Here is an 11,737-nt window from a genome sequence, read left to right as displayed (position 1 = left end):
TCCCCTGAAACTGGAGTTACGGACAGTTGTTAGCTGCCACGTGGGTGCTGGGATGTGAACCCAGATGTTCTGCTGAGCCATCTCTCCAGCCCCTATTATTTTTATGTGCATGAGTGTATTGCCTGCATGTATGTAAGTGCACCGGTGTCATACAATGCCCGTGAAGGTCAGAAGAGGACGTGAGATCCCCTGAAACTGGAGTTACAGATGGTTGTTGGCCACCACCATGTGGGTGTGAAGAATTGAACCCAGGTCCTCTGCAAGAGCAGTCAGGGCTCTTTAACAGCTGAGCCAACTCTCCAGCCCCATACTATCCAACCTTTAAAAGGAAGAAAGGCTATCATTTGTGATTACATGGATAGAACTGGAAAACTTTAAGCAAACTAAGCCAGGCACAGAAAGACAAGCACTTGATAATCTTACTTGTACGTTGGGTCTGAAACAATTATACCAGTAGAAGCAAGAGTAGATGGTTACCACAGGCTGGAGAGGTGAGTGGGGAGATGGAAATCAACGTTATGAAGCCTCAGTTAAGCTTTTGAGATTTTTTTCCTTTAAGATCTATTGTAGAACATAATGAATATGGCTAATATTGAGTATTGTACATTTCCACAGACAGAAGAGTAACTCCAAATGTTCTCATCACAAAAATGTCAAGTATTCAGGTGACATACAGGTTAACAGTTTCTTTAGACATTGTATGTTGTATCCAAAAATCATAATACCACTTTGTACTTTATAACATATATATATATATATAATTTGTTTTTTCATTTCTCTTTTGTGTGTGCGTATGCACGTGTGTGTGTGTAGGATAGAAGGAAATCTTGGGTGCTCTTCCTCCATGGGCACCATCTACTTTTTTTTTGTTTGGTTGGTGGTTTTTTTTTTTTTTTGGTTTGGTGGTTTTTAAAATTAATTTATTTAATAGTTTTATTTTATGTATATGACTGTTATATAAGTGAACCTGTGTCACTCAATGCCCACGGAGGGCAGAAGAGGATTTCAGATCTCCTGGAACTGGAGTTACAGACGTTGTTAGCTACCATGTGGGTGTTGGGATTTGAACCCGGGTCTTCTGCAAGAACAGCCAGTGCTCTTAACCACTGAGCCATCTCTCCAGCCTCTTGGTTGGTTTTTAATATTTACTTATTTATATTTTATCTGTATTAATGTTTGCCTGTATACATGTATGTGCACCACCCACATGCCTGGTGACAGCAGAGGCCAGAAGAGGGCATCTGATCTCCTCCAACTGGAGTTACAAACAGTTGTGAGCTGCCATGTGGGTACTAGGAACCAAATCTGAGTCCTCTGCAAGAGCAAGTGCTCTTAATCACTGAGCCATCTCTCCAGCTGCCCCCACCGACCTTTATGTGTGGTGTTTCTCAGCGTGTGTCCATGTGTGCACATGGGCAGATGCCAAAGGACAGACTCCCATATCATCTTCAGGAATGCCATTCACCCCCTTGAGACAGGGTCTCTGGTTGGCCTAGAGCTTACCAATTAGGCTAGACTGGATGGCAGAAGGCCAGTGAGCCACAGGGAACTTCCTGCTTTTACTTCCCCAGCAGTAGGATTAAAGTAAGTGCCACGTACCTGGCTTTTCGTTGTCTTAACTGTGGGTGTTGGGGACTGTATGCAAGGCAAGCGCTTTACCACTGAGCCACCCCTGTAGCCCCATCTTAATTTTTGAGCCAGGGCTTCTCACTGGCCTGGAGCTCACTTGATTAGGTTGGTTGGTCAGTTGGTCAGCAAACCCCAGGGATCTGCCTGTCTCTGCCTCTCTAGTGCTAGAATTGCAATGTGTATCACCATACCCAGCTTTGTATATGTGTTCTTTGAGATTGAACTGTGGTCCTTATGCTCATACAGCAAACATTTTATGGACTAAACTACCTCCCCAGCCCTTTCCCTTTGAGACAATGTCTCATGTATCCCAGGCTGGCTTCAACCTAATATGTAGCCAAAGATGACCTTAAAACCTGATCCTCTTGCCCCTACCTTCCAAGAGCTGGGATTACAGGCCTGCATCACCTTACCCAGCTAACTTCTCAGTATATAACTTTGTTTTGAGATGCAGTCTTACTATGTTGCCCAGGATTGCCTCCAGTTCTTAGGCAAGAGCAATCATGCCTCAGCCTTTAAGAGTAGCCAAGGCTGTAGGTGGTTGACAGCATCCAGCTTTATCAGTGTGTAATTTGAGATGCTGGGAGCTGGTCAGGCTGAAAAAAAAAAGTGAGTGTAAAGGTTTCAAAGTATGCAAGAGCTTGAATTTCTGAGGAAGTACAAAAAGACAGGCCAGAGTGGAGGCAAAAATAGACCTTCTTGCAAGGTGTGGTGGTGCACACCTTTAATACCAGCACCGGCACTGGGAGGCAGAGGCAGGTGGATCTCTGGGAACTCAAGGCCAGCCAGGCTTACATTGCAAGACCCTGTCTCAAAAAGGAAAAAAAAAAAAAAAATGAACCTTGTAGAGGGTTACCTTAAGAACCCAGAACTGGAGAGATGGTTCAGTGGTTAAAGGCACTTACATGCTGCTCTTTCAAGCACCAACGTGGTTGCTCACAACCATCTGTAACTCCAGCTGCAGAGGATCTGAGACTCTCTTCTGTGAGGGTACCAGGCAAACACTCATACATACAAAATAAAAACTAAATAATCAGGAGGTTTAGCTAAGCGTGGTGGCACACGTCTTTAGTCCCAGCACTTGGGAGGCAGAGGCAGGCAGATCTCTGTGAGTTCAAGGCCAGTCTGGTCTACATAGTGAGTTCCAGGCCAGCTGAGGCCAAAAAAAAAAAAGAATCAGGAGGTTGGAGAGATGATGGCTCAGTGGTTAAGAGCTGCTCTTGCACAGGACCTAGGTTCAATTCCCAGAACCCATATGGCATCCTAAAACCATCCTAACTCCAGTTCCAGGGGATCCGATACCCTCTTCTGACCTCTGAGGCACTGCACAACACAGGTGTACTTGCATACATGCAGGCAATACACTCATAAACATAACAAATAAAATATTAAAAAAAGAATCAGGACTGGGCATGGTGAGATGGCTCAGCAGGTAAAGGAATTTGCTGCCAAACCTGACAACTCAAGTCTGATCCCCGGGACCTACATGGTGGAAGGACAGTGCACTGATTCCTGAAACTGCCCTCTGACCTCCACACATGCGCTGTGGCTCAGGCATGCCCCCACACATATACAAACTAAAAACATGTAAAACAAAACAAACGCCTACCACCAACAGGAACCACGGACTGTTTCCTTTAAAAGACAAAGGGAACCTGAAAGGAGGGGAGGGACAGAGAAGCACGACATGGGCATCTGCTGGGAACCCCTGGCTGGCAGCCAGGAGCACTGGGCAGGCTGGGGTCTGGCTCTGATCCTTATTTCCAGTAAACAGGAAGGTCACTTTGCCTCCCTGAACCTCTGCTGCTGTAAAAAGTCAGGTTGGATTAAATGATCTTTCATATCTGTTCTCCCCATCTTCCAAGCCCAGGCCACTCCTCACTCCTGCTTATGCTTTTTCCAACGACGTTAAACACTCTCTTCCTTGTGCCCTTTCCCAGCTAAGAATATCCAGCTGCAAGGAATAAATGCCCTGTCTTCATTTCTCTCCAGTAGGCTGTGAGTTGAGAATGCAGTGCCAGGTCGAAGGCAGCTGTATGCACCTCCTGTTATGGTGACATCACTCTGCCAGATGTTTGATCAGAAAAGCACTGGGGGGCGGTGGAGCTCCTGCTTTGCCTTTCTGTAAGAATGATCTCAAGGACTTTTTAAAAAGTTCCTTCATATATGCACATTTCACACATATATGAAGATTTCTGTAACAAAGTTTATTTTTAGCATCTTTTTTTTTTTTTTTTTTGGTCTTTTTGAGACAGGGTCTCCTTATAGCCCCAGGTGTCCTGGAACTCACTATGTAAACCAGGGTGGCCTCGAACTCACAAAGATCCACCTGCCTCTGCCTCCCAAGTGCTGGGATTAAAGGCGTGCGCCCCCACGCCCAGCTAGCATTTTCAACTGCAAGGAATCAGACCTAAGATTCTCCCAGCACAGCATCTCCCCCAAGAGCTGATGCCAATTCCTGCCTCCCAGCTCTAAGACAGTGGATTTTTTTGTACCCAGGAAGTTCATGAAAATTTATCTTTTAGTACTAAAAGCAACCCCTTCCCGTTCCTCTTCAAGGTGCACCTGTGGCTTATCATTATAGCATGCATCTGGGTTACAGTACCTTTGTTCATTCCTAAGGGAATTTTGACACGTTGGAGACTTTCCTCTGGAGATAGTGGGAGAGGGAGAGGGAGCGGAGAGGGGAGGAGAGTGGGTAGGGTAGGGGAGGGAGGGAGGTACTGACTCATGTAGCCCGGTTCAAATTCTCGAAGTAGCCAAGGATGAACCTGAACTTCTGATCCTCCTGCCTCCACCTCCTGAGTGGTGGGATTACAGGCGAGCATCACCAGTGGAGCTGGGGACAGAACCTGGAGCTCCATGCAAACACTCTACAAACTGAGCTACACCCTGGAGCCCCAGAACCCGAAACATTACTGGTCATGTCATGGATGATAAGAGAGGCTTCAAGAAGGCAATCAGGCTGTGAAGCCGGGTTCTGGGTTCAAGGTCAGCTCTATCAGAGGTCTGGCAAATCATCTGAAAACTTCTCTTACCTCCTTCTCAGGACTGCCATGATTATAAAGGATCTAGCATTCAATGCTTAATATATAATAACCATGCGGTAAGTGGTACACCTTTAGTTTTAGTCTCAGGCCAGCGTCCTTCCTTCTCTGCGCGTCCTCTCCCGCCCCACGTGCCCCGCGTAAACAAGCAATCGCGCAGGCGCCAGAGGTCTGCTCCCATTGGCTACCCGGCCCCGGCATAGTGGGGTGGTCCCGGGGAGAGACTGAGTGGCCTCTGACCTGGGGCTCCCTCTCGGTTGATCCCCGGGTCCGTGGGTCGCTGCGTTCGGCCGGCCAGCTTCGCCCTGGCCATGGCGCCCTGGCTGCGGCTGCTGTGGCTGCTGGTGCTGTTCCCGGGTGCGGCCTCGGTCCCCGCCCAGCCCCGGGCTGCAGGAGGGCAGGCCTGGGACCAGACCCCCCCGGAGCTGCGGGCGCCCGCTTACTTCGCTCTGGATGTGTACAACCGCGGCCGGGCTCCCGGGACGCGGGCGGTGCTGCGGACCGTATGCGGGCGCGTCCGCCGGGTGAGGTTGCGCGGTGGGCCTGGTCCCCGGGGTGAGGAGGGTGGGCTTTTGGGCTTAAACGTGGGGTGATGGGCTGGACCTTGGAGGAAAGAACCTGTGCAGACTCAGATCTGGTAGGGAGGCATGCGTGGGCCCTGGGCTCCGAAGAGGAGCCGAGGAGGGTACGGCTGTGCCAGCCTCTCCTGCGCTTCCATCCAGGAGAGCAGGGGCTTGCTGTACTCTCTGAAAGCCACTCTGGAGGAGCCACCTTGTAACGATCCCACGGTGTGCCTGCTCCCTGTGACCAGGAAAACCCTGGTGAGTGATGGGGTTTCTGCTGTTACTCGCCCTAGGGTATCAAGCAATTGGGATGCTGAATCAGATCAAGAGGCAGCAGCTACCCAACCCTGAGTCAATTCCCAGAGACCCAAGATGGTCTGAAGGGTGGGTGTCTGGAAGAGAGGGTGTCTGGGTACTGACTGTGCCTCTTCCCTTAACCATGGGGTGATTGCCTTTGGGGTGGTTATCATTTGAGGAGCTGCTTTTGTCAGGCCCTTGTTCCAAACCAGCCCCCAGACTGTCTTCCTCTCTGTCCAGCTTTGCAGTTTCGAAGTCCTGGATGAGCTCGGAAAACACATGCTGCTGAGGAAGGACTGTGGCCCTGTGAATACCAAGGTTACAGGTGCTGGGATAGCCCACCAAGGCTGGGATAACCCAGACTATACTTCATTAAGAGTTCAGTCTTGATTTCTTCTCTGTTCTAACCCTACCCAGACAACACAAACGATACTTTCGGCTCATTCCTTCCACTGTTGAAGGAGGATCCTCCACCCCAGGTGAGGAGCCTGTTATTTGGGGAGCCAATGGTCCCCCTTATTCACACTTCTCTCCCTTCACCCTTGATTAGGGTCCAGCGGTCAGCCTGAACTCTTGGTGACCACCCTTCTGCCTTCCCAGGACTTTTCAGTGAAGATTGCTGCAGTCTTCAAGGACTTCATTACTACCTATAACCGGACTTATGAATCAGAGAAAGGTGAGGACCCAGCCTTGGCTCTACCTGTTCCAGGAGAACCTGGTCTTTCTCCTGTTGTGAAGCCTTGATGTGGAGAAGGACACAAGAGGCAGTGCCTTCCTCAGGAACTCTTCAGTCCCTGAGCACTTATCCAGACCTTTAGGTTTGGGCAGCTACCTTAAATATATGTCACCTCACCTTCCTTGCCAGAAACCATGGGCTTCCATTGCTCCAGGCAGGATATGATAGATTTTCTCTGCTGGATTCCCTCCTGAACTCTGGTTTTTCCCAGGGCCTCTCCTGAGTGATGATTTCAGGTCTCGTTTCATTACTGCTTTCACACCTTAGAAGTTGCCCCTCCAATTTGATCCCCAAAATTGACCACACCTCCCACTTTGTCACTTGGAGGTCTACCTCCTCTTCATCTTCTTTCACCTGTCCCTACATCCATCCTTTTTAAAAAAATATTTTATTTTTAGCACTCAAGAGACAGAGACAGGCAGATCTCTGTGTGACTTTGAGGCCAGCCTGGTCTACATAGTGAGTTCCAGGTCAGCAGGGGCTATAGGGAAACCTTGTCTCAAAAAGACCAATATAGCCAGGTGTGGTGGCACATGCCTTTAATCCCAGCACTTGGGAGGCAGAGGCAGGCGGATCTCTGTGAGTTCAAGGCCAGCCTGGTCTACATAGTGAGTTCCAGGTCAGCAGGGGCTATAGGGAAACCTTGTCTATGAGTGTATTGCCAGCATGTATGTAAGTGCACCTGTGTCATGCAATGCCTGTGGAGGTAGGAAGAAAGCGTTGGATCCCCCATGGAACTAGAGTTAGAGAAAGTTGTTAGCCACCATCTGGGTGTTGTGAATTGAACCCGGGTCCTCTGCAAGAGCAGCCAGTGCTCTTAACTGCTGAGCCATCTCTCCTCTACCCCCTACCCCAAAAGAGCTTCAAGGGTTAGGCATGGTGGTACACGCTTTCAATCTCAGCACCCAGCACAGGCAGGCAGATCTCTGTGAGATCAAGGTCAGCCAAATCTACATAGTGAGTTCCAGGCCAACTGAGGCTAGTGGAAGACTCTGTCTTTGCCCTCCCCCCGCCAAAAAATAAGGATGTTTCAGTTAATAAAGCCCTCGTCTTACAAACCTGAGGACCTGCATTTGAGCTCCACAACCCACATAAAAAGCTAGGTGTGGGGCTGGAGAGATGCTCAGTGGTTAAGAGCACTGGCTGCTCTTCCAGAGGATGCAGGTTCAGTTCCCAGCACCCACATGGCATCCAACAATTGACAATAATGCCAGTTCAGAGGAATCCAATGCCCTCTTTGGCCTTTAGTGGTCATTACACAACATAGGTGCACTTACATTCATGCAAGCAAAAACACTCATACACATAAATTTTTAAAAAAGAATAGTCTAGGCATGCTGGTGCTCACTTGTAATCCCAGCAGTGACCAGATGGGAGGTAGAGGCAAATTCCTGGAAATTTACTGACTAGCTAGTCTACCCTACTTTGTAAAGTTCCAAGCCAATGAGAGACCTTTGTCTCAAAAGGTGGAAGACCCAGCCAGGCATGGTGGTCCACACCTTTGATCCCAGCACTTGGGAGGAAGAGGCAGGTTGGATAGATCTCTTTGAGTTTGAGACCAGCCTGGTCTACATAGTGAGTTCCAGGCCAGGGAAACCCTATCTCAAAAAGACCAAAAGAAAATAAAGTGGAAGGCCCCCGAGGAACGACACCAAAGCTTGTCCTCTGATCTCTGCACACGCTCAAAAGCTTCAGGTCCAATCCAGGGTCTACCATTTGCCTGGGAAAAACTTCCCTTTAGCCTCACTTATCTTTAATTTTGTAATCTGCCGGGGTCTGAGCTCCTATCCTCTTCCCTTTGGTCCTCAGAAACCCAGTGGCGCCTGGCTGTCTTTACCAGAAACCTGGTACAAGCACAGAAGATTCAGGCCCTGGACCGTGGCACAGCTCACTATGGGATCACCAAGTTCAGTGATCTCACAGGTAGGGATGGTGATCAAAGCCCACATAGAATCTGAAAGAGACAGGGCCCCTCCAAAAACCCCTCATGAGGGCTGGCTTAAAATAGTCATCCTTTTGTGCTCTGCCCTGCCCACCTCCACCTACAGAGGATGAGTTCCACACCATCTACTTGAATTCCTTCTTACAAAAGGAAGCTGGCAAGAAGATGCATCTAGCCAAGTCCATCAGTGACCCTCCCCCACCTGAATGGGACTGGAGGAAGAAGGGGGCTGTCACTAAAGTGAAGGACCAGGTTGGAGCCCCAGAAGTGAGGGTGAGAAGGTATACTGGGGACTAGGGAAGGGATAGAGAGCCCTGACCCTGGCTTTTCTCTTGTAGGGCATGTGTGGCTCGTGCTGGGCCTTCTCCGTCACAGGCAACGTGGAGGGCCAGTGGTTCCTGAACCGGGGAACCCTGCTCTCCCTCTCAGAGCAGGGTGAGCATCTTGCTCCAACTCCCTGTCCCCAGCTCAGCCCCTCCAGAGGGCTCCTTGGAACCAGCCTTATGTCTCCTAGAGCTCTTGGATTGTGACAAGATTGACAAGGCCTGCCTTGGGGGCTTGCCCTCCAATGCCTACGAAGCTATAAAGAATTTGGGTATGCATTAATGGCATCAGGAGGGGCAACAGTGTCCTCTCTCTGGAAGGAGATGAGGTATGGGAGTCACACAGAACTGGGTTCCAGTCTTTATGTTGGCTCTTATTAGCTAAAGATGTTCAGCAAGTCATTTCTGTTACAGCCTCAGTTTTCTCAACTGAGTGTCCACTTTTTAGGATTGTCAAGTGAGAAAATATATGTCAAGTTTTGATACAGGATAAGGACCCAGTGAACGGGATCCTAGTGAGGTCTATGTTTGCTTTAGATAGGGTCTCACTATGCAGCCTTGAGTGGCCTGTAACTTCCTATGTAGGTCAGGCTTGCCTGGAACCCACAGAAAATTTGCCTGCCTGTGTCTCCCAAGTCTTGAGATTAAAGGCATGCAATACCATTCCTGCCTCTGTGTTCATTTATTTTTTGGTCTTTTTGAGACAGGGTTTCCTTATAGCTCCAGGTGTTTGTTTTTTTTTTTTTTCAATGTGTATGAGCATATAGCCTGCATGCATCTAAGTGTACCTATGTCATGCAGTGCCCACAGAGTCAGAAGAGGTGTTAAATACCCTGAAACTGGAGTTATAGACTGTTGTTAGTTGCCACATGGGTGCTGGGAACTGAACCTAGGTCCTCTACAAGAGCTGTGTCTCCAGCCCTCTGGCTCAGTGTTCTTAAAGTGCTGCTGAACTAGATAGCAGCACACCTCTCCTCTGAGGGAGAAAGTATTACATTGGTGGTTCAGTTCAGCAGTAGGCTGCTGCGGTTGAAGGGTGGAGGGCTGAGGGATTGAAGTGGCTAGAAAGAGACTGGTCCAGGAGCCCAGGAAGGATCTGAGCTAAGAGTGAACTGTCAGGAGGACAAGCAGCAAAAGACAGAAGTGCCAGGCAGGCTGGCATGAGCCCTCAGCAAGGAAGCAGAGAGAGGAGTGGAGCCTGGTCTGTGCTGGTTACTACTGGTCTGTGCTGGTTACTACAGCTCCTCCTTCCACACACCTTTCCATCCCCACCTGTATCACCAGTATTCTGAAGAGGTTCTTTAGACAGGTGCCCAGCCAGTTCCTGGGTCAGGAGCATGAGGCCTCGTGTCTGTTGGAAGTTCAGCATGTTTCTGACTGGGAGGACATGGGTGAGTCATAAATGGGTCTGCTCTTTCCCCAGGAGGGCTGGAGACAGAGGATGACTACAGCTACCAGGGCCATATGCAGGTCTGCAACTTCTCAGCACAGATGGCGAAGGCCTACATCAACGACTCAGTGGAGCTGAGCCAGAATGAACAGAGTGAGTGTGGGGTGGGGCAGGGTGAGGCCCATGTTGCAGGACCCAAATACCACTGACACTGCCTTCCCCCCTCAGAGTTGGCAGCCTGGCTGGCCCAGAAAGGACCGATCTCTGTCGCCATCAATGCCTTCGGCATGCAGGTGAGGCACTGGCCCCTCTACCCCATTCCATCTCATCTGTGCCTCTCCTACTTCTTGGAACTGGCCCCCTACTTCCTGTTCTTTTCTAGTTCTACCGCCATGGGATCGCCCACCCACTCCGGCCCCTCTGCAGCCCTTGGCTCATCGACCATGCTGTGCTGTTGGTGGGCTATGGCAACCGTGAGTTCTTCTGGCCTCCTGCCTATCCGTACGAGCTGGATAGTAGCTTCTCAGGTTTTCTGAGGGGGACCTCAGGGTAATGCCTAGGAACCCTGCCCTTAATTAACCCCAGCCTCTGGGAATTACCCATACTTGCTTTATAGAGGAAAGCTGGGGTTGTGGGAGGCTGAAGTGTTGTGCTAGAGGCAATTGACAAGTGCTCTCCCTACGTACATCCTATAGGTACAGGAGGACTCCATGAGGGTAGTTGGTGGTCCCTTGCTCTTTACTCCTTTCCTAGTTCCTGTCACACAGTAGGCCTACTGCAGTAATTTGAAGGGTGTAGTCTATGAGGATGAGTGGAGAACTAGGAGCCCCTGACCACTTATACTCTATGGCTGCTCTCTAGGCTCCAATGTTCCTTACTGGGCCATCAAGAACAGCTGGGGGCATGACTGGGGTGAAGAGGTGAGTCTCCTTCACTTGGCCCCTGGCCCTCTAGCTCCATCCTGCTTGAGCAACTTCACCAAGTCCCGCTCTCCCCCAGGGTTACTACTACTTGTATCGTGGATCTGGGGCCTGTGGTGTGAACACCATGGCCAGCTCAGCAGTGGTGAACTGAGGGACTTGCTGGCACAGGACCTGGTGCTGACCACAGTGGCCCCTTCCTCAGCCTGACTCACATGTCCAACCCCCTCCCCATGAGGCATGGCTGACTGAGGGACAGGCACTGGGTACCTCAGGGTGAGCAGGGGACCCTGGGCCCTTCCTTCCCTTCACCTCATTCCCACTTGAAGTTCCCCAGCTGCATCTTTATTGAACTGTGGTAGCTAGGAGGATCCTGAGGTAAAGGAGGCTTTTGTGGCAGCCAAAGCTGGGGCAAAAACCCTGGGCTTGGGTAAGTGGTAGGATGAAAATATTCTGATCATGCTGGTCATGGTGGCGCACGCCTTTAATTCCAGCACTCGGGAGGCAGAGGTAGGTGGATCTCTGTGAGTTCAAGGCCAGCCTGGTCTACATAGTGAGTTCCAGGCTAGCTGGGGCTGCAGGGAGACCCTGTCTCAAAAAGACCAAAAGAAAAAGAACTATGGGAATAAAAGGGGAAAAAAATTCTCCCAATACCCAGTTTAAAAAAAAAAAAAAAAAAAAAACAAAAGAAAATTGAATAGAGCCTTGTTGGAATGGCTGTAATATTCAACTACTCAGTTGCACTATTAAAAAATTGTTTTATTTTAGAGAGAGAGAGAGTGTGTGTGTGTGTGTGTGTGTGTGTGTGTGTGAGCCCCAGAACTTGCTGGCCAGCCAGTGTAGCCCATCTTTGAGTGCCATGTTCAGTGAGAGGCCCTGTATCAAAAGAT

The 11,737-nt window shown here is 49.7% G+C and overlaps 1 protein-coding gene across 2 annotated transcripts; it reads left to right on the top strand.

Moving 5' to 3' along the window:
- The first annotated feature begins 4,869 nt into the window (after positions 1 to 4,869).
- Positions 4,870 to 11,259, top strand: Ctsf (cathepsin F). Of its 2 annotated transcripts, XM_017795553.2 has the most exons (14): positions 4,870 to 5,200; positions 5,399 to 5,497; positions 5,777 to 5,861; positions 5,954 to 6,015; positions 6,137 to 6,212; positions 8,082 to 8,195; positions 8,321 to 8,466; positions 8,553 to 8,649; positions 8,729 to 8,809; positions 9,961 to 10,080; positions 10,156 to 10,220; positions 10,310 to 10,400; positions 10,789 to 10,847; positions 10,927 to 11,259. In XM_017795553.2, exons 1-14 carry the CDS (start codon positions 4,988 to 4,990, stop codon positions 10,999 to 11,001), a joined length of 1,383 nt encoding a protein of 460 aa, XP_017651042.1. In that variant the 5' UTR covers positions 4,870 to 4,987; the 3' UTR covers positions 11,002 to 11,259. The 2 variants fall into 2 exon arrangements, with proteins under 2 accessions (XP_017651042.1, XP_017651043.1); XM_017795554.2 differs by lacking the exon at positions 8,729 to 8,809.
- Positions 11,260 to 11,737: the final 478 nt, after the last annotated feature.

The sequence above is a fragment of the Nannospalax galili genome, unplaced genomic scaffold (genome assembly GCF_000622305.1).
Source record: "Nannospalax galili isolate Female #2095 unplaced genomic scaffold, S.galili_v1.0 scaffold89, whole genome shotgun sequence".
NCBI classification, from domain to species: Eukaryota; Metazoa; Chordata; class Mammalia; order Rodentia; family Spalacidae; genus Nannospalax; species Nannospalax galili.
The sequence above is the reverse complement of the archived record's forward strand: the minus strand, read 5'-3'. Positions and strand labels throughout refer to the sequence as shown.

Coding starts and splice junctions, on each gene's coding strand:
- Ctsf (XM_017795553.2), top strand. CDS start 4,988: ATGGCGCCCTGGCTGCGGCTGCTGTGGCTGCTGGTGCTGTTCCCGGGT. Junction 8,810..9,960: donor CGAAGCTATAAAGAATTTGG/GTATGCATTAAT, acceptor CTCTTTCCCCAG/GAGGGCTGGAGACAGAGGAT. Junction 10,081..10,155: donor GCTGAGCCAGAATGAACAGA/GTGAGTGTGGGG, acceptor TTCCCCCCTCAG/AGTTGGCAGCCTGGCTGGCC.